Here is a 26,314-nt window from a genome sequence, read left to right on the forward strand (position 1 = left end):
TCCCTCTATGGATGCTGCCTGACCTGTTAAGATTTTCCAGTATTTTGTGTGCATATTAATCAAAAAAGAATTCAAAGCTTATTGCATACTGATGCAATTACAAAGAAGGCATGGCTGCAGCTATATTTCATTAGGAGTTTGAGGAGATTTGGTATGACACCAAAAACTCGCATATTTCTACAGATATAGCATGGAAAACATTATAACTGGTTGCATCACCGTCTGGTATGGAGGGGCCACTGCACAGGATCAGAAAAATGCTGCAGAGGGTTTTAAACTCAACCATCTCTATCATGGGCACTAACCCACCCCAGCATCAAGGACATTGTCAAAAGGTGGTGCTTCAAAAAGGTGGCATCTGCTGTTAAAAGCCTCCATCACCTAGGACATGCCCTCTTCTGATTGCTGCCATCAAGAAAGAGGTACAGGTGCCTGAAGACACACACTCAACATTTTAGGAATAGCTTCTTCCCCACCGCCAACATATTTCTGAATGGACAGTGAACCCATGTACACTAACACACTATTTTATTTTTGCTTTCTTCGATATTAAATCTGATTCTGATTCTGATTCTGGAAGAGCAACATCCCCACTGACTCCTGAAAATTTCTAGTCCCTGACTGTTCAAGGTGGAGAAGTAACATTTGGGATGGTAAAATGTACAAAGCAGACACAAATTCCAAGTAAGCTGCTGGGGAAGTCTACATTTTAATTCCATCCACCCTCCATCCTGCCAGACATATCTAATTCCAAGAGACGTGAAGAAACAGAAAGAAATACTGGTCAAAGATGAAAACAGTTTGGCTTGTGATGGTTGTAGAGCATTTCAACCTTGATTTGTCCTGTAAAACATCTTGTCACTAGAAAAACTAAATAATAGTAGTTTACTAAGCAATATGTTCACTTTGATTTATTTTAATTATTTTGAAGTTGGCAAGCAGAAGATTTTTTTTGCTGTGAGTGTCAAATACTTGCCTGTCAGGTGTGGCATGGCTCTGAACAATTTAAGGTCCTTCTACAATACCTCAGTAATTTCCCTAATTTAACTTTAAAATACCACTCTCCTGTGCTTGTATTATTTTGCTTCCTATTTTCTAAAACAGTTATGTGCAAAGAATGATCACTCTGTACATGGTTGCGTTGTCTGCCAAGTTATTTTAAGATGTAACACCATCTACTAGTAATTCTATTGGCACTGTTGGAACCCACTTGGACATAAATGACAGGAAAATCTTTGAATTTGTCAGTCTAAAATGGATCAAATCTAATTTCTGAAGTGAAAATATAAAACTTAAATGCCTTTTTCTTTTAACAATGAATCAAAATTGTGAAAATTAACATTTGGTTGTTACTGTATGTTCTACTAATGCATGTCTCAGATTACAGCAAGATCAGAGATGTTGACGCAGTTATGAAACTTTTACATTTGCTATAAATTTGGTTTGAAGCATGATATTATGAGTTCAAAAATCTACTTGGGTGATTATTCTTGATGTGTCACCGTTACTAATAAGAATTTAAGTACAATCCCCTTAAACCTTTATTTCATTCTGCATCACATACTTCCTTACAAGGAAGAAGCAAAAAAACCTCCAAGATTCACCCAGAGACTATATTGCACTTTTAAAAACAAGTAAAATGGTTTAATTATTGTGGACAGTTTGAAGCTAATGTCAGTGATAAAGAGCATATGTTTATTGAAAAATCTCTTGAGCATCACCCTTTCATACCGCAACATAACAGGATTTCCTCCTTTACCCCCCCCACCACCTTTGCACCTCCCACTCTATGTTCAAGATCTCTTTAACACAAGCCTTATCACAAACTTTCAGTTATCCTTCCTCTTGTGTTATTTAGTTTAACATTCATTTTAGTTTGATAATACATTTTCTGAAGTGCCTTGAGTTTTTTTTTGATCTGTTAAAGATACTCCATATAGCTGGGCTGTTTGTGTTGGTAGTTTTCATCACATGCATTTTAAATCACTTTCTTACTTCAACCATTGTAATATTTTGTGATACTGCAGTAATAATATTTAATCCTGTCAGTTTGAGGCTTCCAGTTGGGTTAAACAGTTTCTTTGGTTTTCCCTAACCTTTTGCCACCCAGCAGCTTCCAGCCAATCGAAACACTTTTCTCGGCTGCTGCTACTAACCACCTAGCTGCTGTTGTGTTGTCAAGGAAACAGCACAAAAACAAATAGCAGTTGTCATGGAAATGTTAGAAAACAACCAGCTGCAGTGTTAATGCAAATAGCACTTTTTTGGTATTTGACTGTAATTAGAATGCACCAAAATGGTTTATTTTACTAACGAAGGAGGCTAAAATATAAACAGGAAATTGTTTATTGGTTACAAAAATGCTCTGACACTGATGGAGTGAAGTCAGGTGTGAAAAGCAGTGGGAAGAATGCCAGTGGATCTACTTGCCAGTTGACTCCTTATGCGTGCTGAATGGAAATGTTTACTTTTGCGAGAAAGGCAAATGAGCAATATCCCTGTAGAAGATTCCTAGACTATGTTACTTCTGAGTATTCAGTATTTTAGCAGAGTGTAAAATGGTAGATCTTTTGGAGGGGGAATCAGAGTTACCATTGCAGATTTAATGACCTTTGCAATAAATTGAAATTTTAAATGCACCTGTTTTTTGTCAGGAGAAATGGTTTCTGTAGTGGCACCAGTCTGCAATATCTGTCAATGTTGTCAGACTTAGTTGTGGTTTTAGGTTTGTAGGGTTGGTTCTGGGGATAGTGCAGGAGCTAGGGGTCAGGTTAGGCTTTAGGAATAGAAATAGAACATAGAACATAGAATAGGACAGCACAGTACAGGCCCTTCGGCCCACAATGTTGTGCTGACCCTTAAACCCTGTCTCCCATATAACCCCCCACCTTAAATTCCTCCATATACCTGTCTAGTAGTCTCTTAAACTTCACTAGTCTATCTGCCTCCACCACTGACTCAGGCAGTGCATTCCACACACCAACCACTCTCTGAGTAAAAAACCTTCCTCTAATATCCCCCTTGAACTTCCCACCCCTTACCTTAAAACCATGTCCTCTTGTATTGAGCAGTGGTACCCTGAGGAATACAGGCGTTGGCTACCCACTCTATCTATTCCTCTTATTATCTTGTCCACCTCTATCATGTCTCCTCTCATCCTCCTTCTCTCCAAAGAGTAAAGCCCTAGCTCCCTTAATCTCTGATCATAATGCATTCTCTCTAAACCAGGCAGCATCCTGGTAACACACATAAAAGTTGCTGGTGAACGCAGCAGGCCAGGCAGCATCTCTAGGAAGAGGTGCAGTCGACGTTTCAGGCCAAGACCCTTCGTCAGGACGAAGATACTCTTCCTTCAGTTAGTCCTGACGAAGGCCTCAGCCTGAAACGTCGACTGCACCTCTTCCTAGAGATGCTGCCTGGCCTGCTGCATTCACCAGCAACTTTTATGTGTGTTGCTTGAATTTCCAGCATCTGCAGAATTCCTGTTGTTAGCATCCTGGTAAATCTCCTCTGTACCCTTTCCAATACTTCCACATCCTTCCTATAGTGAGGCGACCAGAACTGGACACAGTACTCCAAGTGTGGGCTAACCAGAGTTTTATAGAGCTGCATCATTACATCGCGACTCTTAAACTCTGTCCCTCGACTTATGAAAGCTAACACTCCATAAGCTTTCTTAACTACCCTATCCGCCTGTGAGGCAACTTTCAGGGATCTGTGGACATGTACCCCCAGATCCCTCTGCTCCTCCACACTACCAAGTATCTTGCCATTTACTTTGTACTTTGCCTTGGAGTTTATCCTTCCAAAGTGTACCACCTCGCACTTCTCCGGGTTGAACTCCATCTGCCACTTCTCAGCCCACTTCTGCATCCTATCAATGTCTCTCTGCAATCTTCGACAATCCTATACACTATCTACAACACCACCAACCTTTGTGTCATCTGCAAACTTGCCAACCCACCCTTCTACCCCCACATCCAGGTCGTTAATAAAAATCACGTAAAGTAGAGGTCCCAGAACAGATCCTTGTGGGACACCACTAGTCACAATCCTCCAATCTGAATGTACTCCTTCCACCACGACCCTCTGCCTTCTGCAGGCAAGCCAATTCTGAATCCATCTGCCCAAAATTGCCTGGATCCCATGCCTTCTGACTTTCTGAATAAGCCTACCATGTGGAACCTTGTCAAATGCCTTACTAAAATCCATATAGATCACATCCACTGCACTACCCTCATCTATATGCCTGGTCACCTCCTCAAAGAACTCTATCAGGCTTGTTAGACATGATCTGTCCTTCACAAAGCCATGTTGACTGTCCCTGATCGGACCATGATTCTCTAAATGCCTATAGATCCTATCTCTAAGAATCTTTTCCAACAGCTTTCCCACCACAGACGTAAGGCTCACTGGTCTATAATTACCCGGACTATCCCTACTACCTTTTTTGAACAAGGGGATAACATTCGCCTCCCTCCAATCCTCCGGTATCATTCCCGTGGACAATGAGGACATAAAGATCCTAGCCAGAGGTTCAGCAATCTCTTCCTTCACCTCCTGGAGCAGCCTGGGGAATAATCCGTCAGGCCCCTGGGACTTATCCATCTTAATGTATTTTAACAACTCCAACACCTCCTCTCCCTTAATATCAACATGCTCCAGAACATCAACATCACTCATATTGTCTTCAACATCACCAAATTCCCTCTCATTGGTGAATACCGAAGAGAAGTATTCATTGAGGACCTCGCTCACTTCCACAGCCTCCAGGCACATCTCCCCACCTTTATCTCTAATCGGTCCTACCTTCACTCCTGTCATCCCTTTTTTCTTCAGATAATTGAAGAATGCCTTGGGATTTTCCTTTACCCTACTCGCCAAGGTCTTCTCATGCCCCCTTCTTGCTCTTCTCAGCCCCTTCTTAAGCTCCTTTCTTGCTTCCCTATATTCCTCAATAGACCCATCTGATCCTTGCTTCCTAAACCTCATGTGTGCTGCCTTCTTCCACCTGACTAGATTGTCCACCTCACTTGTCACCCATGGTTCCTTCACCCTACCATTCTTTATCTTCCTCACCGGGACAAATTTATCCCTAATGTCCTGCAAGAGATCTCTAAACATCGACCACATGTCCATAGCACATTTCCCTGCAAAAACATCATCCCAATTCACACCCACAAGTTCTAGCCTTATAGCCTCATAATTTGCCCTTCCCCAATTAAAAATTTTCCTCTCCTCTCTGATTCTATCCTTTTCCATGATAATGCTAAAGGCCAGGGAGCGGTGGTCACTGTCCACCAGATGCTCACCCAGTGAGAGATCTGTGACCTGACCCGGTTCGTTACCTAGTACTAGATCTAGTATGGCATTCCCCCTGGTCGGCCTGTCCACATACTGTGAAAGGAATCCGTCCTGGACACACTTAATAAACTCTGCCCCATCTAAACCCTTGGAACTAATCAGGTGCCAATCAATATTAGGGAAGTTAAAGTCACCCATGATAACAACCCTGTTATTTTTGCACCTTTCCAAAATCTGCCTCCGAATATTCTCCTTGGTATTCCACTGCTACCAAGGGGCCTATAGAATACTCCCAATAGAGTAACTGCTCCCTTCCTTTTCCTGACTACCAGCCATACTGACTCAAAAGAGGATCCTGCTACATTACCCACCCTTTCTGTAGCTGTAATAGTATCCCTGACCAGTAATGCCACCCCTCCTCCCCTTTTCCCCCCTCTCTATCCCTTTTAAAGCACTGAAATCCATGAATATTGAGAATTCATTCCTGCCTTGGTGCCAGCCAAGTCTCTGTAATGGCGACTACATCATAATTCCATGTATGTATTCAAGCTCTCAGTTCATCACCTTTGTTCCTGATGCTTCTTGCATTGAGGTACACACACTTCAGCCCTTCTACCTTACTACCTTTACACCGTTTATTCTGCTTCTCTTTCCTCATGAAATGAGAAAGTGGATGTCAGGCACAGCAAATGAAAAGTCTAGGTAGGAGTTCGAATCCAGGTCGTGTGCAGTGCGGTCAAAGATCAGCAATCCTGGAGGTCAGGTCAGCAGGCGCTGAAGAAATCACTGATACCCAGGTTTGGCCAGTCCTAGTCCTGGGAATGGAAGTTATGAGGACCGGAGACACCCCCCTCCCCATGTTATTAGGGTCAAATGTCCATGTGAGTTTGGAAGTTAAGGCCCAAATGTCAAACCTGTGATCAGGTCAATACCCAGACATCAGGGAAGTCTAGAGGGCAAAGCTGAGTCCAGGGCACTGCTAGCTTGGAGGTAGAGGCCTGAAGATCAAATCCTATGGTGGCAAGTGCGGAGATAGAGGGCCTGGATTGCTGGGATCAGAGGTCCATGTGAATCCAGAAGTCAAGGTCAGAAGGTCAAACCCATAAATGGTGAGTTCTGGGGTCCAGGTTCAAAGGTCAAACCCTGGGATCTAAGCACAAATGTCAAATCCATGATCAGCAGGCCCTGTGGTGAAGTCCAAAATTGGAGAGATATCTGTGAGTATAAGAGTCTGGACCTAAGGCCTAGAGGCCTGGAGGTGACCTGTGCTGGGGCTGGAGGATTTGTGTGTGAGTGAGTGAGTGGGAGAATGGGAAAGGGGGTTGTTTTGCCGAGGTTGTCCATTGTGGTTTTTGTTGTTGTTGATGCTGCTTGTGCTGTTTTACCAAACTCTGTGAGCATGTTATGCCGATACCAGAATGTGTGGCAGCACTTACAATCTGTTCCCCAGCATGTCCTTGGATGTGTCCATTGATAACACAAAATGACACTTTTCTCTGTATGCATCAATGTACATGTAACAAATATACAAAGCTGAATCTGCATTTAGTGTTGGTGAATATTATAACAAAGCTGATATTAGCTCATGGAAATCAGATTGCCCAAAACAAGCACAGTGAGATGCACTCTCGCAGCCTTTGCTACCATTGATATGACTACCACCAAAGAAAAATACTAAGACCTTTTGTTTTGTACTGCAGGCCTCCTAATAGCCAGCGGGACATTGAGGAACAGATATACAATCAGATTAAGGAAATGTACAAGAATAATAGGACTGTTGTCATGGCACTCCCTAATATTATCTGGGACCTCCTTAGTGCAAGGGGTTTAGATGGGGCCGAATTTGTTAAGTGTATCCATGAAGATTTCGTAAGTCAATATATGAATGGTCCAGCAAGAGGAGGGGCGGTACTGGACCTGCTGTTGGGTAATGAGCTTTACCAGTTGACTGACCTTTTAGTGGGTGAGCAGATAGAGGACAGTGACTGAACTCCTTAACTTTCAGGATAGCAATAGGTAAGAATAGGTATGGTCCTTGAGGGAGGGTTTTGAATTGGATAGGGCAAATTATGAGGACATTAAGCAGGAGCAAAGAAGCGTTAATTGGGAACACCTTTTCTCAGACATGTGGAGGGTGCTTAAAGATCAATTGCACAGAGTCCAGGAAAGATACGCTCCTGTTGGAAGGAAGGACTGGGATGGAAAGATACGGGAACATTGGATGTCCAGAGGGGTGATGAATTTAGTCAAGAAGGAAAAGGAAAAATATGTAAAGCTTTGGAAGTTAGGATCAAACAGAGCACATGAGGTTTATAAAGAACCCAGAAAAGAACTAAAGAAGGGAATTAGGAAAGCCAAGAAGGGGTCATGAAAAGTCCTTGGCAAGTAGAATTAAGGTGAATCCCAAGGCATTCTATACATACATGAAGAATAAGAGGATAACTAGGAAGAGGATGGGACCCTCAAGGAAAAGGGGGGAACATTTGCTTGGATGCAGAGGATATAAGTGAGATACTTAATGAGTACCTTGCTTCAGTATTTATCAAGGAATAGGATATGGACGACAAGGAGATCAATGATGAGTGTATAAATACATTGGACCTCCTGATGAGTATTAAGGTGAATAAGTCCCCAGACCCTGATGGGATTTACTCCAGGTTACTAAAGGAGGCAAGAGACAAGATTTCTGGGCTTTTGACCAATAACCTTGTGTCCTCTCTAGCCACAGGCAGAGTCCTGGAGGACTGGTGAGTGGCTACTGTTGTACCTCTGTTTAAGAAGGGAATAAGGGAAAATCCTGGGAACTATAGTCCGTTGAGTCTCACAGAAGTTGTAGGGAAATTCTTAGGGATAGGACATATGAGCATTTGGAAACCCATGACTGAATTAGGGAGAGCCAGCATGGCTTTGTGCATGGCTGATCATGCCTTACCAACTTGATTGATTTTTTTTTGACGAGGTGATGAGAGAGATTGATGAGGGTAGGGCAGTGGATGTTGTCTACATGGAGTTTAGTAAGGCATTGGACAGAATCCCTCATGGGACTACCTCCTGAAGTTTAAGGTGCATGGGATCGGCAGTGAATTGGCTGTTTAGATTCTGAACGGGCTTGCTCCCAGAAGACATAGAGTAGTGGCTAAAGGGACTTACTCGAGCTGGAGGTCTGCAATGGTGGTGGGGAGGGAGGAGGGAAGAGAGGAAGCATTGGTGCTGAGAGGGCATTGGGTGCCTCGGCACCTGGACTGGTGTGCTGAGGGGTGTGTGAACAGGAGGGCAATTGTCAAACCTATTGGATAGTTTAACTTATTAGCCCATTAAAAGGCTAACTTTTAGTAGTCGAGGCACTGAGTTCAAAAGTTCGGACGTTATGTTGCAACTTTATAAAACTCTGGTTAGGCCACATTTGGAGTATTGCTTACAGTTCTGGTCGCCTCACTATAGAAAGGATATCAAGGCTTTAGAGAGGGTGCAGCTGAGGTTTACCAGGATGCTGCCTGGTTTGGAGGGAATATGCTATAAGGAGAGGCTGGATAAATTTGGGTTGTTTTCTCTGGAGCGGTGGAGGCTGAGGGGAGATCTGATAGAGGTTTACAAGATTATAGGAAGAATAGATAGAGTGGACAGAGAGAATCTGTTTCCCAGGGTTGAAATGTCTAATACCAGATGGCATGCATTGAAGATGAGAGGGAGTAGGTTCAAGGGGAATGTGAGGGGTAAGTTTTTTACTGAGAGAGTGTGGATGCCTGGAATGCGCTGCCTGGTATGGTGGTAGAGGCAAATACATTAGAGGCTTTTAAGAGACGTTTTGATAGGCACATAGATGTAAGGAACGCACACACACAAAATGCTGGTGAACACAGCAGGCCAGGCAGCATCCATAGGAAGAGGTACAGTCGACGTTTCGGGCTGAGACCCTTTGTCAGGACTAACTGAAAGAATAGATAGTAAGAGATTTGAAAGTGGGAGGGGGAGGGGGAGGGGGAGATCCGAAATGATAGGAGAAGACAGGAGGGGAGGGGTGGATCTAAGTGCTCGAGAAGGGAGAGGATCATGGGACGGGAAGCCTGGGGAGAAAGAGAAGGGGGGAGGGGAGCCTGGAGGGTGGACAGCAGGCAAGAAGTTATAGTGAGAAGGACAGAGGGAGAAAAAAGAGAGAGAAAAAACAGTGGGGGGGGGGAAACAAAAAAATATTAAAAATATATTAAATAAATAAATAAATAAAGGATGGGTTGTGAAGGGGAGGAGGGGCATTAACAGAAGTTAGGGAAGTCAGTATTCATGCCATCAGGTTGGAGGCTACCCAGACGGAACATAAGGTGTTGTTCCTCTAACCTGAATGTGGCTTCATCTTGACAGTAGAGGAGGCCGTGGATAGACAAATCAGAATGGGAATGGGAGGTGGAATTAAAATGTGTGGCCACTGGGAGATCTTGCTTCCCTGGTGGACAAAGCGTAGGTGTTCAGCAAAGCGGTCTTCCAGCCTGCGTTGGGTCTCACCAATATATAGAAGGCCACATCGGGAGCACCGGACGCAGTATGTCACCCCAGCCGACTCACAGGTGAAGTGTTGTCTCACCTGGAAGGACTGTCTGGGGCCCTGAATGGTGGTGAGGGAGGAAGTGTAAGGGCATGTGTAGCACTTGTTCTGCTTACAAGGATAAGTACCGGAAAGGAGATCGGTGGGAAGGGATAGTGGAGGATGAATGGACAATCCAGCTCTATTACTTTAATCTGGGCAGAGCCCAGAAGAAGATTCTAGAACCTGCAGTGCCTGCTCAAGCTTATAATGCTTCACCGCAGATTGTACACTTTCTTCTAGTCCAGATCAGTTCTGCTTTGTCATGAAAACAGTCTATTGTATATTGCTACATCTGTGCATCTCCAATGCCATTGAAAATGGGCCTGTTTTACTCCTACTGTGTTTGCATCAGTACTTCTAAACAGAGATTGTCTCAATTGTTCTATAATCATCTGAGTGCTAAAATAATGTCTTAAAATGGCCATAAGACCCTAGGACATAGGAGCAGAATTTGACCATTTGACCCATCGAGTCTGCTCAGCCATTCCATCAAGGCAAATTTATCATCCCTAACAACCCCATTTTTCTGTCTTCTCCCTGTAACCTTTGACACACTTCCTAATCCAGAAAAATTCCAACAAAATGCTGACATTCCATTGACTTTTTCCGTATTGGAATATGGAAATTTGTTGTTCAAACATGGAAGTCCCAAACTTTCACACAAATTATTTCTGATGATGTTCTAACTGTATCGCAAAGAATCTGGTGTTAGAGTAACAGATTCAGCTGTTCCCCAGTAATCTTGGAGGCAAATATGTTGTTAATTCAGCCACATCATTAAATATTTCAGGTATTTACATTTCTCAATTTAATTGGAGTATGATTGCTTTTAAAAATGTGCTGGTTTCTAAGTCCTCTCATTTTTTTACATTTTAAGTGTTATTAATTTATTTTTAAAAGTTTCAGAGGAGATAGTCTCAATTGTTCAAGTTCTTTGATAGCCTTAGCAGTTGGTTCAGCCTCAGCTGTCAACATTTCTGTAGGCTTGCCAATTGGCCAACTTGATCGACCTGTTTTAGAAAGGAGGAATGCAAGACTCATAAGGACTAATTAGCCTGCTTTCATGGTTTTGGCCAAATGAGTTAAAATTGCTCATGCAACTTACTCACACCAAACATGTTCACTTCCTGTGACTACTGTTTTACTTGCCCTTCTAAACTACTGTGATGAATATTCTCCCGAATGCAAATATAATCTACTCTTTCCCTAGTTATTCTTCACAAAACCCCCTCCCCCAACTCTCCAAACAAATCTGCAAAGGAAAGGTCTTGACCAACACACAGTACTAACAGAAAGAGAGATCATGGGCTCATTCAAACCTCCTATGTGACCTCCTGTCGCTCAGCATGTCACCCCTTTCTCCAGCCACCTACCATTTGCTGCCAAGTGGGAGATTGATGGGGCATATGCAGAGGAAGTTTACATCTTCTTAAACTTCACCTTACAAAGAGCAGTCTGTCTTGCATTTCAACAAGTTGACATGAACTCTAATTCTGGTTAATATTACTCATCTGATGTTTTGAATGGTAAGCAACATTATTTGCATTTTTTAGATCTTAATTTTTCAGGATGTAGCCATTGCTGGCATAGTCCATATTTATTGCTGTACATAATTGCCTTTGAGATGATAGGGTTAAGTCTGCTTCACTGTGGTCCCACTGGTGAAGATAATTTCACTCTGTGGTAGAGTGCAGAGTTTAAAGACTTAGACCCTGTAGCATGAAAGAACAATAATATTCCTAGGTAATAACTGGACTTGGAAGGGAACCTGCAGGTATAAATATTTCTTTGATACCATCACTGTCACCCATCAGTACAGGTGGCAGTTTAGGGTGTTCTGTCAGTGGGTGATACAATGCATTTTGTAGATGTTTCAGACTGTAGTTAGTTTGTGCTATTGGAGGAACGAGAATTTAAAAGAATACCAGATATAGAAAAACACTCAAATAATTCACAGGTTAAGACAAATGAAAAATCTTGCAGAAGTTCATTTTTAATCAGAGAACCACTTTCTTTCTCCTCACACACAATTCAGCTAAAACTATGAAGACTATTTCCTATATTCACATACATATTTACAGGCACTATATCTCAGGTTTCCTCAAGGGATCTATTACTGATTAAAAGTATTATGCTGTATTATTCTGAACAAATCTCGCTGCATTTGTTGCACAGGACCCTTTCAGAAATGTTTTATTAAGTTTTCAAACAAACTGAGATAAGAATCATTTTAGCTCTCCACTTGAAATATTTTCTAATTTTTTAAAATAGCAAAGTGTTTCAAAAACAAAGATATCAAGTAGAAACTTGGGATGAGGTAACACCTGTTTGCTGGGTGTTAGGTTATTACTTAACATGTGACCACAAAATTGGAACGGACACACTTCTGTTTAGGGGTGTGCCTTTGTAAAGAGGCTGTACATCTGTGGCTAACAGCTGCAAAAGCATGCAGTGTGTGTGGGTTTAATGGCATTTGTGGGCAGTATTATTTTTGAACATAGAGTTTCAACCGACACCTTTCCTTAAACTTACACAACTGAAAAATCATTTAACTGCAATGAATGATCCGCTTAACCTTTCGCAATAATAAAGGAATCATGAAGGTTGTTTTCTGCAATACCTTTTGGTGACTGGGTTGATTCTATTTATTTGCAGCTTTCTAATACTTGGCTAATGTTGCAAAAGTAAGGAAGGGTGATGTCTGAATACAATTTCTATAAACTTAAAAGCTTGTGATGTATCAGGCTGTTTTTACAGCCAGATTAGAGCACCATCTGGAAATTGAGCAGACAGGGAAAGTCAGGAGTGGCCATGCAAAGTTGAGAGGATTAAAAAAGAGGAACAGGTTATTCTAAATGCTACTTCAAGGTGATCATGGCTCTTGACATCTGCATCTGACTCCTTCTAAACTGGAGATATAATCGGCAAAATGGAATTGTACAAAGGAGGCCAGAGAGGTTTTCAACACAATTAAACCTGTTTTGATTGTATTTGTCCTTGTCAAGATATATTACAGACAAACCTATGATTGATTTGTAGTCAATTTCCCCAACAATCAGCACATCTTCATGATGTGTGAAGAAACTGGAGCATCAGAGGAAACCCATAGAGTCTCAAGAGGAGCATGCAAACTCCACATGGACAGCACTAGAGGTTACAATTGAACTCTGGATGCTGAAGTTGACAGATGGATGCATTACTTGAAGTATCACTGTGGCATCTCACTTGTAAATCAGCCAAGACTATAGGGTGAAAGCAAAGTACGAATACCCTCCTTATCATTATCTGCAACATCATTGGTAGATGTTGCGGGTCCTCTTGCAGGATTCCCTTAAGGTTAGCTTATAAGTTGAGTCACTGGTAAGGAAGGGAACTACAATGTTAGCATTCACTTCAAGAAAACTAGAATATAAAAACAAGGATGTGTGCTGAGACTTTATTAGGAATTATTCAGATCTGACTTGCAGGGTTGTGTGCAGTTTTGAGCCCCTTATCTAATAAAAGATGTGCTGGTATTGGAAAGGGTCCAGAGAAAATTCACAAGGATGATCCTGGGAATGAAAAGGATAACGTATGAGGCATGTTTGATGGCTCTGAGCCTGTACTTGATTGGATTTAGAAGACTCAAGGAAGGTCTCATTGAAGCCCATTGTATATTGAAAGGCTTCGATAGACTGGATGTGGAGATGATGTTTCCTTTAGTGGGGGAGACTAGTACCAGAAGTCACAGCCTCAGAGTAGAAGGACATCCCTTTAGTACTGAGATAAGAAGGAATTTCTTTAACCAGAGAGCGGTGATGTTGTGGGGCCAAGTCACTGGGTCTATTTAAAATGGTTGATAGGTTCTTAATTAGTAAGGGCATCAACAGTTACAAAGAGAATGGGTAGAGAAAGATAATAAACATGTTGGACATGATGGAATGGCAGAGCAGACTTAATGGGCTGAATGGTCTATTTATGCTCCTATATCTTATGGTCTTAAATATCTTATTTCACTTTTCTGTGATATCAAGCAAAATCTAATCAATGAGAGTTAAAAGTACAGTTGATTCAATCACCCGACCCTCATCCTTTGCAGCTGATCTTTGTTAAGCACAATCTTATCCTCTGGGAAAGAGAAAGATGTCATTGCCATTATGTGGGTGATAAAGTTGCAATGGTGAAGCTCAGTGAAGTGATGCTCAGGACTTTAAAATTTGATTATTAATTGAAATAGTTGGTATGTGCCCAAAACAGGAATGGATTACTAAACAGTGAATGTGGTTTATGATAGATTATACCATTTGAAAATTGAATTTGTACCCCTTGACAACTTAGGTCAAATCATTAACCATTTTCTTTCAGTGGATTCTGTTCTTGGACTTACATTTCCAATATTAACTGCTATCATTATAGTTTCTAAAGCCTATGTTTTTTTTTAATCATTTTATCGATGTCCCAATTGCAAGTTCCTACAGCACTTTAGAATAATCAGTGCATAGAACCAGTAATTTCTATTGCAAAATTTTATCAAACATACACAGGCTTTGAAAGGTCAGAATGATCCTTATAATTTGGCCTTATCTTCAGTCGAGAAGCAATTAATATTCAGTGGTGGTTCCACAGAGTTTTTATTGTAATGCAAAGCAATAAAAGGTTAGGATCAATCAGTAATCGTATTACTCAAGCAAAAGGGGAGTTGGTGTGCAATGATTTAAATGTTCAGGTATAAGTTCACTCACATCAGCATCACATGGGATATATTATCCAGTGTCATAGACCTAAAATGATGCAGGTATAAGTTCACTCACATCAGCATCACATGGGATATATTATCCAGTGTCATAGACCTAAAATGATGAAGTAATTAGTGTTTTTAAGGAAGTTCAAAGTTCAAAGTAAATTTATTATCAAACTACATATATGTCACCATACTACCCTGCGATTCATTTTCTTGCAGATATTGACAGTAGAACAAAGAAGTACGAGAGAATCAATGTAAAACTATACACAAAGATTGACAAACAACCTCTGTGCAAAAGAAAATGAACTATGCAAATACATACATATATACATACATACATACATACATATATAAATAAATAGAACACTGAAAATGAGTTGTAGGGTTCTTGAAAGAGAGGAAGCAGACTGAGAAATTTTTGTTTATTTGTGAAATGTGAGGGAAGCTGCATAGTGATCTGGTAACAGGAAAACAGTTTTAAAGAAGCCAGGAACTAAATTGCATACTTAAACTATTATTAACAGATGTCCAAGTCTACCTTTTTAATATTTTAAATTAGGATGAATATTCTCCTTCAATACTTGCATCCAGTAATACAGTGCCTATAAAAATTTAATTTGGCTTTCTTTGACACTGATCAACAGAAAAAAGACTCTATCGTTTCAAAGTGAAAGCAGATCTCTACAAAGTGATCTAAATTAATTCCAAATATAAAACACAATATAGTTGATTGCACAAGTATTCACCCCCTTCAAGTAGATGCACTTTGGCAGCAATTACAGACTAGAGTTTGTGTGGATAGCTCTTTATCAGCTTTGCACAACTGGACACTGCAATTTTTCCCCATTCTTCTGTACAAAACTGCTCAAGCTCAGTCAGATTAGAAGGGAATCGTGAGTGAACAGTCCTTTTCAAGTCCAGCCACAATTTCTCAATAGAATTGAGGTCTGGATTTTGACTTGGCCACTGCAGGACATAAACTTTGTTGTATTTCAGCCATTCCTGTTTAGCTTTGGCTTTCCACTTGAGGTCATTGTCTTGCTGGAAAACAAATAATCTCCCAAGTTGCAGTTCACTTGCAGACTGCATCAGATTTTCCTCCAGGATTCCCTGTATTTTGCTGCATTCATTTCCCCTCTACTTTCACAAGCCTTCCAGGGCATGCTACATTGAAGCATCTCCACAGAATGATCCACCACCATGCTTAACTGTAGGGATGTTGTGTTTTTGATGATGTGCAGTGTTTGGCTTATGCCAAACATAGCATTTGGACTGGTGGCCAAGAAGCTCAATTTTGGTTTTATCAGACCATAGAACCTTCTTCCAGCTGACTTCAGAGTCTCCCACATGCCTTCTGGCAAACTCTAGCCGAGATTTCATGTGAGTTTTTTCAATAGTGGCTTTCTCTTTGCCAGTCTCCCATAAAGCTGTGACTAATGAAGCACCCTGGCAACAGTTGTTGTATGCGTAGTCTCTTCACATCTCAGCCACTGTAGCTTGTAACTCCTCCAGAGCTGTTATAGTTCTCTTGGTGGCCTCCTTCACTAGTCCCCTTCTTGCTCGGTCACTCGGATTTTGAGGACAGCCTGCTGTGGGCAGTTTTACAGCTGTGCCATATTCTTTCCATTTCTTGATGATTGACTTAACTGTACTCCAAAGGATATTCAGTGACTTGGAAATTTTCTTGTATCTATCTCCTGACTTGTGCTTTTTAATAACCTCAATAACCTTTTCACAGAGTTGCTTGAAGATTTCTTTTGTCTTCATGGTGTAGTTTTTGCTAGGATACTGGCTCACCAGAAGTTGGACCTTCTAGATACAGGTGTATTTTTACCACAGTCAATTGAAACACCTTGAATGCACACAGGTCTCCAAAAACAGATTACCATTTAACTAATTATGTGACTTCTAAAACCAATTGGCTGCAGTGGTGTGATTTGTTTTGTCATTTTAAAGTGGGTGGACACTTATGCGATCAATTATTGTGTGTTACATATTTGTAATTAATTTAGAACACTTTGTAGAGATCTGTTTTCATTTTGACATGAGATAGTCTCTTCTGTTGATTGATGTCAAAAAAAGCCAAATTAAATCCATTGTGAATCAATGTTGTAAAACAGTAAAACATGAAAACTTCCCGGGGGGGGGGCAGGGAGGCGGGTGAATACTTTTTCTAGGTACTGTAGTCGGGATAGTTCCCTTGTCCCTTTCTTATCAACTCCAACAATATGACGATGAAGAGGTTTCAGCCTTATCCACTATTAACATTGTGTATTTTAACATATTTCAGATTCCAAAAAAGCAGAAACTTTTGAGGTAAACCAGAAAAAAACAGAAGATAATAGCTTCACAACAATATACACCTCAGGTAATACAACACTGCACCTGGCTTAAATTTTAGTTTCTTATTTATACAATTCACAAACAATTAGATATCATTTGTCATTGTGCACTGCTGATATCCTTTTTAAGCTCTGGAACCAGCTATAAAAAAATAAATCCAGCTGGTTTTGAAGCTTCAGTAGCACTGGATTATGTTCAAAGGATGAATCCAAGCGTCGTTTTATTGATATTTCCATATAGTTTCTGAGTGGGTGGGAGTGGGATTTGTGTAAAGAACATTCCACTAGTTTCTAGCATTTACTCACATTTCTAGGAAATCTGCCAAAATGACAATAGGCATTGAATATGGTCATCTGCATTTGAGTTACATTATGATTATGGGTTAATATATTTTCAGTTATTAATACCTCAACAGTTTTGGAAATCAGTAGTGACTTTGTGTTTCAGTATTGGCAAGGTAAATGAGACAAAGGGTATTTTAAATACATGGTACCTTCTAACTGATTAAATTTGAGATACAAAATTGTATTCAATAACAATCTTTAAAGATTATTATTGAATAGAGCAGATTTATAAATGAGAGTAGGATGTACGTATTTTCTGTCAGATCTTGATTTCCCTGGATACTTACAATTCAGTGTAGTTTTTAAAGATCTTACTTTGTAGAAGAAATACACAAAACTCTGAACACAGGAACCAGATTTGTATGTAAAGCTAGAAAACTAGTTGAGTAGAATACAAGTAAATTGTCTAACTGTCAAATCTGATCTATGATGGTTTTGGCCCCAGAATTTTCAGCTATATTGGTGCTAGAACTGTATTTGTGAACTCTCTGGAGCTTTCTCTATTTCTGTATAAATATGATGAAAAATGTGATTAGATCTTCATGTAAGTCCTAAAACTAGATAAAGAGAACCCAATTAAATAAATAACATGAAAAAACATTACACTTGTTCATTTATTTATTGAGAAAAAAATAATCCAATATTACATGTGTTTGTTGGAAAAATTATGTGAACCTCTGGGATAATGCCTTCTACAAAAGCTATTTGGAGTCAGGTGTTCCAGTCAATGAGATGAGATTGGAGATGTAGATTGTAGAGGTGCCCTGCCCTGTAAATAAGACATACAAATTCAGATTACTGACTGAGTCTGTGCTTCTCAAGAAAGATCTTTTTACATGCACCATGCCACAATAAAAAAAACTTTCAGAGGACCTTAGGAGAAGAATTTTAGAGATGCATGAAGCTTGGAAAGGCTACAAAAGCATTTCTAAAGACCTGAGTGTTCATCAGTCCACAGTAAGAGAAATTGTCTACAGATGGAGGAAACTCAGTACTGTTGCTACTCTCCCAGGAGTGGGCATCCTGCAAAGATCACACCAAGAGAACAATGTGCAATGATGAAGAAGGTGAAAAAGAACTCATGGGTAACAGCAAAAAAAACCAGCAGAAATCTCTAGAAGTTGCTAAAATCACTGTTCATGTGTCCCCTGTAAGAAAAACACTGAACAAGAATGGTGCTCATGGAAGGACACCACGGAGGAAACCAGTGCTCTGCAACAGTAACCATTGCTGCATGTTTCAAGTTTTCAAAAGACAACCTGGATGTTCTACCATGCTTCTAGTACAATGTTCTGTGGACAGATGAGACAAAAGTTGAACTTTTTGACAGAAATGCACATTGCTATGTTTGGAGGAAAAGGGGCACTGCACACCAACACCAACTGTGAAACATGGTGGAGCTGTTTTGCTGCCTCAGGGCCCGGACAGATTGCAATCGTTGAGGGAACAATTAACTCAAAATTGTATCAAGACATTTTACAGGAGAATGTCAGGGTAGCAGTCTGTCACCTGATGCTTAATAGAAGTTGGATAATACAACCAAGACAATGCTCCAAAAGACAGGAGTAAATCAATAACAGAATGGTTTAAAAGATGAAAATTCGTGTTTTGGAATGGCCAAGTCAATGTCCTGACCTTAAATCCAATAGAAATGTTGTGGAAGGACCTAAAGCAAGCAGCTCATGCAAGGAAGCCCACCAACATATCAGAGTTAAAGCAGTTTTGTAAGGAGGAATGGCCTGAAATTCCTCCAAGCTGATCTGCAGCACTGATCACCAGTTACTGGAAATGTTTGGTTGAAGTTATTGCTGTACAAGGTGGTCACACCAGTTCCTGAAAGCAAATGTTCACATAATTTTTCCAAAAAATATATGTAATATTGGATATTTTTCTCAATAAATCAATGAATAAGTATAATGTTTTTGTGTTATTTATTTAATTTGGTTCTCTTTATCAAAGCTTCAAATTTACATGAAGATCTGATCACATTTTAGGTCAGATTTATGCAGAAATAGAGGAAATTCTGCAGAGTTCACAAACTTTCTAGCACCACTGTAATTTTTCCAGCTCCCGTTAGTCTGTCTATCCACAAAATGACTACATTAAGCTTTATATATACTGTGAGCAACAAAATTTACTCACACTCATTGACATAAGGATAAGATAAACAATGATACTCAAGGGAGCTTTACTTTATTGCCTTCTGTCATAAACAGTTAGAACTTTAATGGTTTCCTGTACTGAGAGCCTTTGGCTTTCATCTTTGATCTTTCAGTAATAATATTCAGGAGCCCACTAATGGATGAGTTTACATTAGTTTACATTGCTACTGGCATTTTCTCCAGCCACAGTGTACATCAACTTAACTGATTTTGTTACTTTTCTTTGAATTAACTTATATGTGCTTAAGACCATACGATAAATGGAAACTATCTGATACGAGCAGTATTTGTTTAATAATCTATCTTTTCTCCAACCGTTATTTGTGAATTAATAAATGAGCAATATTGTTAATTTGTTGTACTTTTTATAATAGTATCAATCATTGGAGTCATTTTAGGATTAACAATAATACTACTTTGGATTAAAAGAAAATCAGTTGGAAGAACAGCATCATCAGGTAAGAAACTACAGCTCTACAAGAAAATGTAACTGTGGCATAGTTTGAAAATTAATTCCAAAATACTATTACTTAGTCACTAACTCATCGATGAGATGTAATCAGAAAATATAGCTTTTCCCTCAGAAATCTCCTTGAAATGATGCATTGAGGAAAAAGTAGAAGGAAAACTCTTTGCTAATGAACCCATCGGGAGAAGAGGGGTCTGATTTTCTGCCATGAGATTAGGGGATTTGGTTAAAGGATACTTGAAGAGTTTCAAGTTCACATTTAGATTTAAGTTTAATTGTCATTGAACCACATATAGATATTTTACATGGTAATGGGCTCTTCCATTTTTTTCTGGACACTAAGAAATGTTGCTGTTAAAGGAAGATCATAATGCTAAAAGAACAGTTTATAATTTTGTTAAAAATTTATGTTTAGTTGCAGGTTAAAATTCTTTCTACAATTTTCTCTGTTTATTATTTCTTATTGAGCTAGTGAATCAAAGGATGTCAACAGGAAATGTATTAACAATAATTGTAAGCAGAACAGCAACACTTGTTTATCAAATATATTTGCCAAAATAATGAAGTTGCATTTTTCTAATGCTTCTATAATTTCATGGACAAAAAAATCAAAACTTGGGAAATTCTTTTCACAGGAAGGTACATACGGATATATAATGACCCTGCCTTTGCTTGAGGACTGACCTATGTTATTTTGTATCATGTATAATACACTTCTATGATCCTATACCGGCCAGACCTGACGAGTCATGGAGATACCAACTCATTTAAATAGGGTTTCCATACCAAGGATTAGGAAGAAAAGTTACAGTTGTTTACATTCTACTTTAAATTATGATTTCAAAACTTAGTTATTTTCATGTACTTTGTTATAATATTGTTATTTTAATTAAATAATGTAATATTAATAGTTTCATTGTCTCTATGCAAAAGTTGTCAAAAATTGCTTCCCAGCTCTATCCCAGTTTTGGCCTCTTGTAGAAAACTTTCAGGATACAGCAAGATGTAACCCAGTGGTGTGCTACTTGATGTCAGGTTGTCACTGAGGACTTCCTGTCCTTGTTGTCCATCTATGATTTCAGGAACTCCAGATCAATTGGATTCACATGTCTGCACCAGGATAGTACAGGTAGATGTAGGGAGACTGCTGGGTGTGAGTACTGAGAGCTGATCAGATTGAGTCATATGTGTTTTTAATGTTGCTAACAGGAAGGCAGTGAAGGAAAACTTCCCTCACTTACTTTAGCTCTAACCTCAGGTTTTGCGCAGACATGACATTTATGTTTCCTCATTACTGCACAAACCACACTTAAATTTGTCAATTATGTTTATATAAAAGGTAACTATTATTTTCACTTAAACAGCACTGCTACGTTAAAACATCTCAATACTTCAATGTTGGTCTGGATTTGCTGAGTAGGTCCCTTTGCACACCTTACATAACCAGGTTCAAATCAAAAAAGCTGATCTTTCCAACCAAGAGTGTCCAATTTGCATGAACTTGAAAGGCAACAAGACTTACTGTTCTGTTATCCAAAGACATGGGTGAGCCAGAACAAACCTTCGGCATTGAATTGTTGTGAAAATCTATGACAGGTAGCAAAGCCTGCCCCTAGCTTCATCTGACTCTCAATCTTTGAATGATTCTAAAGATCTTTGACATGTGGGTACATTAAATAATAATTAAACATGACACAATCAAATAAAATTAATATTTTTAAAAGTAAAATCCTTTCTAAGTCAAACAATGAAAGCATTAAAGTAAAACTTAAAAATGTAAGTTGTATTCTTACAATAAACAAGAATGTATTCAGATAACTTGACTTCCTTTTTTGCATCTGTCGCATTTTAGCTTGTACCTTTATTATGAATTATGGCTTTTTGAAATATGTTGATAATATTCTAGCTTAGCTCTCATTTTTTCCCCCCTGAAGTAAATAGATTTTCACTCTCAACCATGTCCAAGGAAGATCCAATTTATGGCAATTTGGGTCACCAAAGATCTATCTGGTAAGTAACTTACAAAGTGTGTTTTAAATGGTGGATTTTAGCATCAAAATCAAAGTTAATGTGGATGTGTAGGCAATGGATAAAAATGGTGGAGTGAAGTATGCAGCAAAGTACAAAGAGCAACCATACATGTGTTATAGATCTGTGCACCCTCTTACCTCCTGTAAAAATGCCCTAAGGATCATTTTACATCCTTTGTAAGTGTGAAGTAATTATAGCATTATATTCCAAATTATTAGGATTTTACACTAGTCATTTTTGTAAATTAGTTTTATTCAATAACACAAAAGATTCTGCAGATGCTGGAAATCCAGAGTAACACACTCAAAAATGCTGGAGGAACTCAGCAAGCCAAGCAGCATCTATGGAAAGGAATAAAGATTCAATGTTTCTGGCCGAGACCCTTCGTTTACATAATTAATCAGTAACTATGTGTTTGCCGTTTATCTTGCTTTTACTGCAGCAGGATATTTCTAGGAAAGGTATTTACTCTCTTTTACCAATTAGCAACAACAAGATTTAGTACTTATGTCATTAAGAATCGTTTTAACATAAGACTGTATTTAAGTTTAAAAGAAAATCAATGATAAAGGAATCTGGACCAAAATCAGTTTGCCAAATTTATAAGAGCTTTTACATATTTGGAATCCTTATATCCTATAAAACTTTTTTTTCAGAAAGGGTAGTTAGTCTCTAGAGGTCTGTGATCCTCTGTACCTGGATGTGATATTTAATCTCTCCTGCACCTATTATTTCTGCGTAGATCCACTCCAGATTCTGTAGGTACAACCACATGCTCTTCAATCTAAAAGCAACTACTGACATGCCTAAGATTCACCATCTATGTTTGTTATCCAGTGTTTTTTTACATAGAGTAGACTGTAACACGGTTCTGTTTCTAACCATTCTTTCTTATCTATATTGGTTCCTTGGGTTTAAATTAGCTTGCTTGTCAGTTCCTATTCGTTGCTGTGCCACTATGTTACGAGTTTAGCTATTCCTGCAAAAGGCTGTGCTTTGAATGTGAAACATGTCTCAGGCATACATTCTCTCCTTTCAGGTTTAACATAGCAGATGTATCCCTTGGTTTGTACCTTTATGTTGGCAAAGCTTAAGAACCATTTAACGTGCCATTTTCAAAATAGATTTATGTAAATAACTCCTTTGTTCTCTAGTGGCACAGCATCTTTGGAAGGGCTAAATCATACTGAAACCTTGAAGCCTAAGAAAAACAACAAATTCCAATGTTTTGCTGTGAAGATGTTTGCTTAGTCTGTAGGGGGTTCATTGAATCTGTGGCAAGGACTGAATGAGCTATGTGTATTGTTCCTTTGAATGTTGAGAAAGGACTCAATTCCAGTGCCTTTGTAAGTATCATAAATCAGCCTCAGGCTGATTCTCTGGCACTGCAGTCTTTCTTTAGCTCAGACTGCTACGTCTTCTTACCTTTCAAATGACTGGCATTGGGAAGTTGCCCGTGTTTAGATGAAGTGGTGGCTGTTTATAGCTGGAAATTCAGTAAATCTGAACTTCTTAGCATTATTTGAATACCACCGTTCAAAGCTGGCCACAGAATGCAGTTGTAACTCATGCAGTACAACAAAATGCTGGAGGAACTCAGCTATTCAGGCAACATCTACGGATGGAAGTAATTAGCTGACATTCATACCTGAGTTGCTGAGTTCCTCCAACATTGTACATTGCTCAAGATTTCCAGCATCTGTAGAATCACTTGTGTTTAAGCTTTGCCTCCTGTAATGAGATGGTCAAGCAAACCTAAGAGACCAAACATCACCATTATGTCACTATGTCAAGAAATGAGTGCACCAACTTGTTCGCTATTCCAGTTCCTCAGATTGAGTGCTTTGATTGCTAAATGCTGAAGAAAATACTTCCTATTATTTTAAATACATTCCATGGACTTCAGAAGGTATGAATAACCTGTGGCAAATTCTCAAGCTACCTAGTCAAATCTCCCTACTCCAGCAAAATATTTCTCCAAATAGTGTAAAAAAAGGCATTACTTTTCATAGATTTTATCTCCAATTTTTGTTAATATGAATGATGTCATAAATCAGGCACAGTAAATCAAATTACAAACAAAATACTCAATCCAATTTGATGATTAGCACAATTTCGCTTGGGGAAAATCAAATAATCAGGTGAATAACAACCTCTTTTCTTTTGATGATAAGTAAGTGATCCAATATCTAGGTTAAATAAGTTTTTTTTTCAAAATTGTGGTTAAATTTAACCTCAATATGATTATGTACATAAACAGTTGTTTGTAAGTGCCAGAATGTTTTGAGAAAGTATTTAATAAATCATGGAATTTATAAAAAGAGGCAGAATACAAAAGCAGGGAAATTAGGTTGAAATATGACAGATGGGCTAGGTCTCACCGATTCTTTTTTGACTAATTTTGCTGAGTTAACTCTTTAGAAACACGTGGAAGGCCTAGAGCAGAAACAATATTTTTTTCTGGAATTGTCCCAAGAAAGAGGATTTCAGCTAAAGTTAGCCTGCACAAGGTGGACTGCTTTCCTTAGAACAAAGAAAGCTGAGAAAAGGTTTAATAAAGCAATCAGGAGGGAAAACTTAGTTCAAGGGACAAGATCTTACATTTTGGGCAAAAACATAGAAAAGGCATTTGAGGCCAAACTCTTTCTCCAAATAGTTATGCAGTAGTTATCAATTAGAGCTTGCTGTCTGTAATGATTGTGTAAGCAAAATCAATCTGGGATTTCCTGTGCCTGTCCCATTCTGTTCTGAGATGAGTTGCTATGCTACAGCAAAAGGCTGGAGAATGGGGCCTATTAGATTTCTACAGTGGAGAACAGCACAGACACGATGGGTTGCACTATCTCCTTTTGACCAATAAAATTTCAATGATTTTATTTATAGTCATAAGAATACATGCTTTTGTACAGTGAGTGTAGATTCTGTAAACTGCATGACCTTCTGATATAGAAACAAGGAAAGTATCCCAGGCTGTAAGTTTTAAATTTCATGTTGGCCTAATTTAATCTAATCCCTAAATCTGTAAACTCAATATCACATGCTGTGTAGTTCTCCAAAGGCTGCTAGCTTCATTCTACCCCTAACTTCAAAAAACACCACTTAGCATAGAAAACATAGAAAACCTACAGCACAATACAGGCCCTTTGGCCCAAAAAAACTATGCCAAACCTGTCCTTACCTTAGAAATTACCTAGGGTTACCTATAGCCCTCTATTTTTCTAAGCTCCATATACCTATCCAGGAGTCTCTTAAAAGACCCTATCATCACTGGCAGCCCATTCCATGCACTCACCACTCTCTGCATAAAAAACTTACCCCTGACATCTCCTCTGTACCTACTTCCAAGCACCTTAAAACTGTGCCCTCTCGTGCTAGCCATTTCAGTCCTGGGAAAAAGTCACTGACTATCCACATGATCAATGACTCTCATTATCTTGTACACCTCTTCAGGTCACCTCTCATCCTCTGTCGCTCCAAGGAGAAAAGGCCGAGTTCATTCAACCTGTTCTCATATGTCATGCTCCCCAATCCAGGCAATATCCTTGTAAATTGTCTCTGCGCCCTTTCTATAGTTTCCAAATCCTTTCTGCAGTGAGGTGACCAGAACTGAGCACAGTACTCCAAGTGGGGTCTGACCAGGGTCCTATATAGCTATACATTACCTCTTGGCTCCTAAACTCAACCCCACGATTGAAGGCCAATGCACCATATGCCTTCAGATATATTCAGTTTATTGCAATATAATTATTAATTAAATTTCCTTTCTTTTGGGATGGCCAAATTGTGTATGGATTTCTCTCTTTCTTTTGGGGGTTAAGTGCTGAGCATTTTTTATTATACTCTCTGCAGTTTGCTTTCTCATATGATTGAAAATGGAACAGCAATTTAAAGAACAACATGATTTTATCTCATTGGCATTGAATTTACTCCACCCTGTGCTGCTTCTGTTATTCAAACAACAGAGATGCATTCTGACCTCCAGAGTGTCCTCCAAAGTTGAATTGGAACCACATAGACAGGTATAGGGATTATTGGATAGAGAGTCCTGGTTTAGAGGTGATGGTCTTTTAATTTTTAACTCTTTAAATTCCATACAGATGCTACTCAAAATAACCTACAATTTATATTTTTCATTTATAGTAAGTTATGGACCAGACCACCTTATTGATGGACAAATTCAAACATTTAACTTCACATACTTTCTACATAGGATAACAGTTACCTGGAATAAGCAGACGGAGGTGATAGGCATTAATATAAGGGTTTGGATAGGAAAGAAATAGTGTGTTAAGGGCCAAATGCAGGCATATGGAATTAGCACAGATAGGGATCACTGCCAGCCCAAAGGGCACGTTTTGT

General features: G+C 39.2%; 1 protein-coding gene across 2 annotated transcripts in view; it reads left to right on the forward strand.

The window, feature by feature from the left end:
• Positions 1-26,314, forward strand: part of LOC134347545 (uncharacterized) — a 69,436-nt gene that overhangs the window by 38,491 nt on the left and 4,631 nt on the right. The window contains exons 3-5 of one of the 2 annotated variants that reach the window (XM_063049899.1): positions 16,897-16,974; positions 19,830-19,913; positions 21,859-21,934. In XM_063049899.1, the coding sequence (XP_062905969.1) occupies positions 16,897-16,974; positions 19,830-19,913; positions 21,859-21,934 (238 nt within the window). The remainder of the gene's footprint in view (positions 1-16,896; positions 16,975-19,829; positions 19,914-21,858; positions 21,935-26,314) is intronic. The other variant, XM_063049900.1, reaches the window with a different exon arrangement.

This window comes from Mobula hypostoma, chromosome 6 (assembly GCF_963921235.1).
Source record: "Mobula hypostoma chromosome 6, sMobHyp1.1, whole genome shotgun sequence".
In the NCBI taxonomy this organism is placed as follows: Eukaryota; Metazoa; Chordata; class Chondrichthyes; order Myliobatiformes; family Myliobatidae; genus Mobula; species Mobula hypostoma.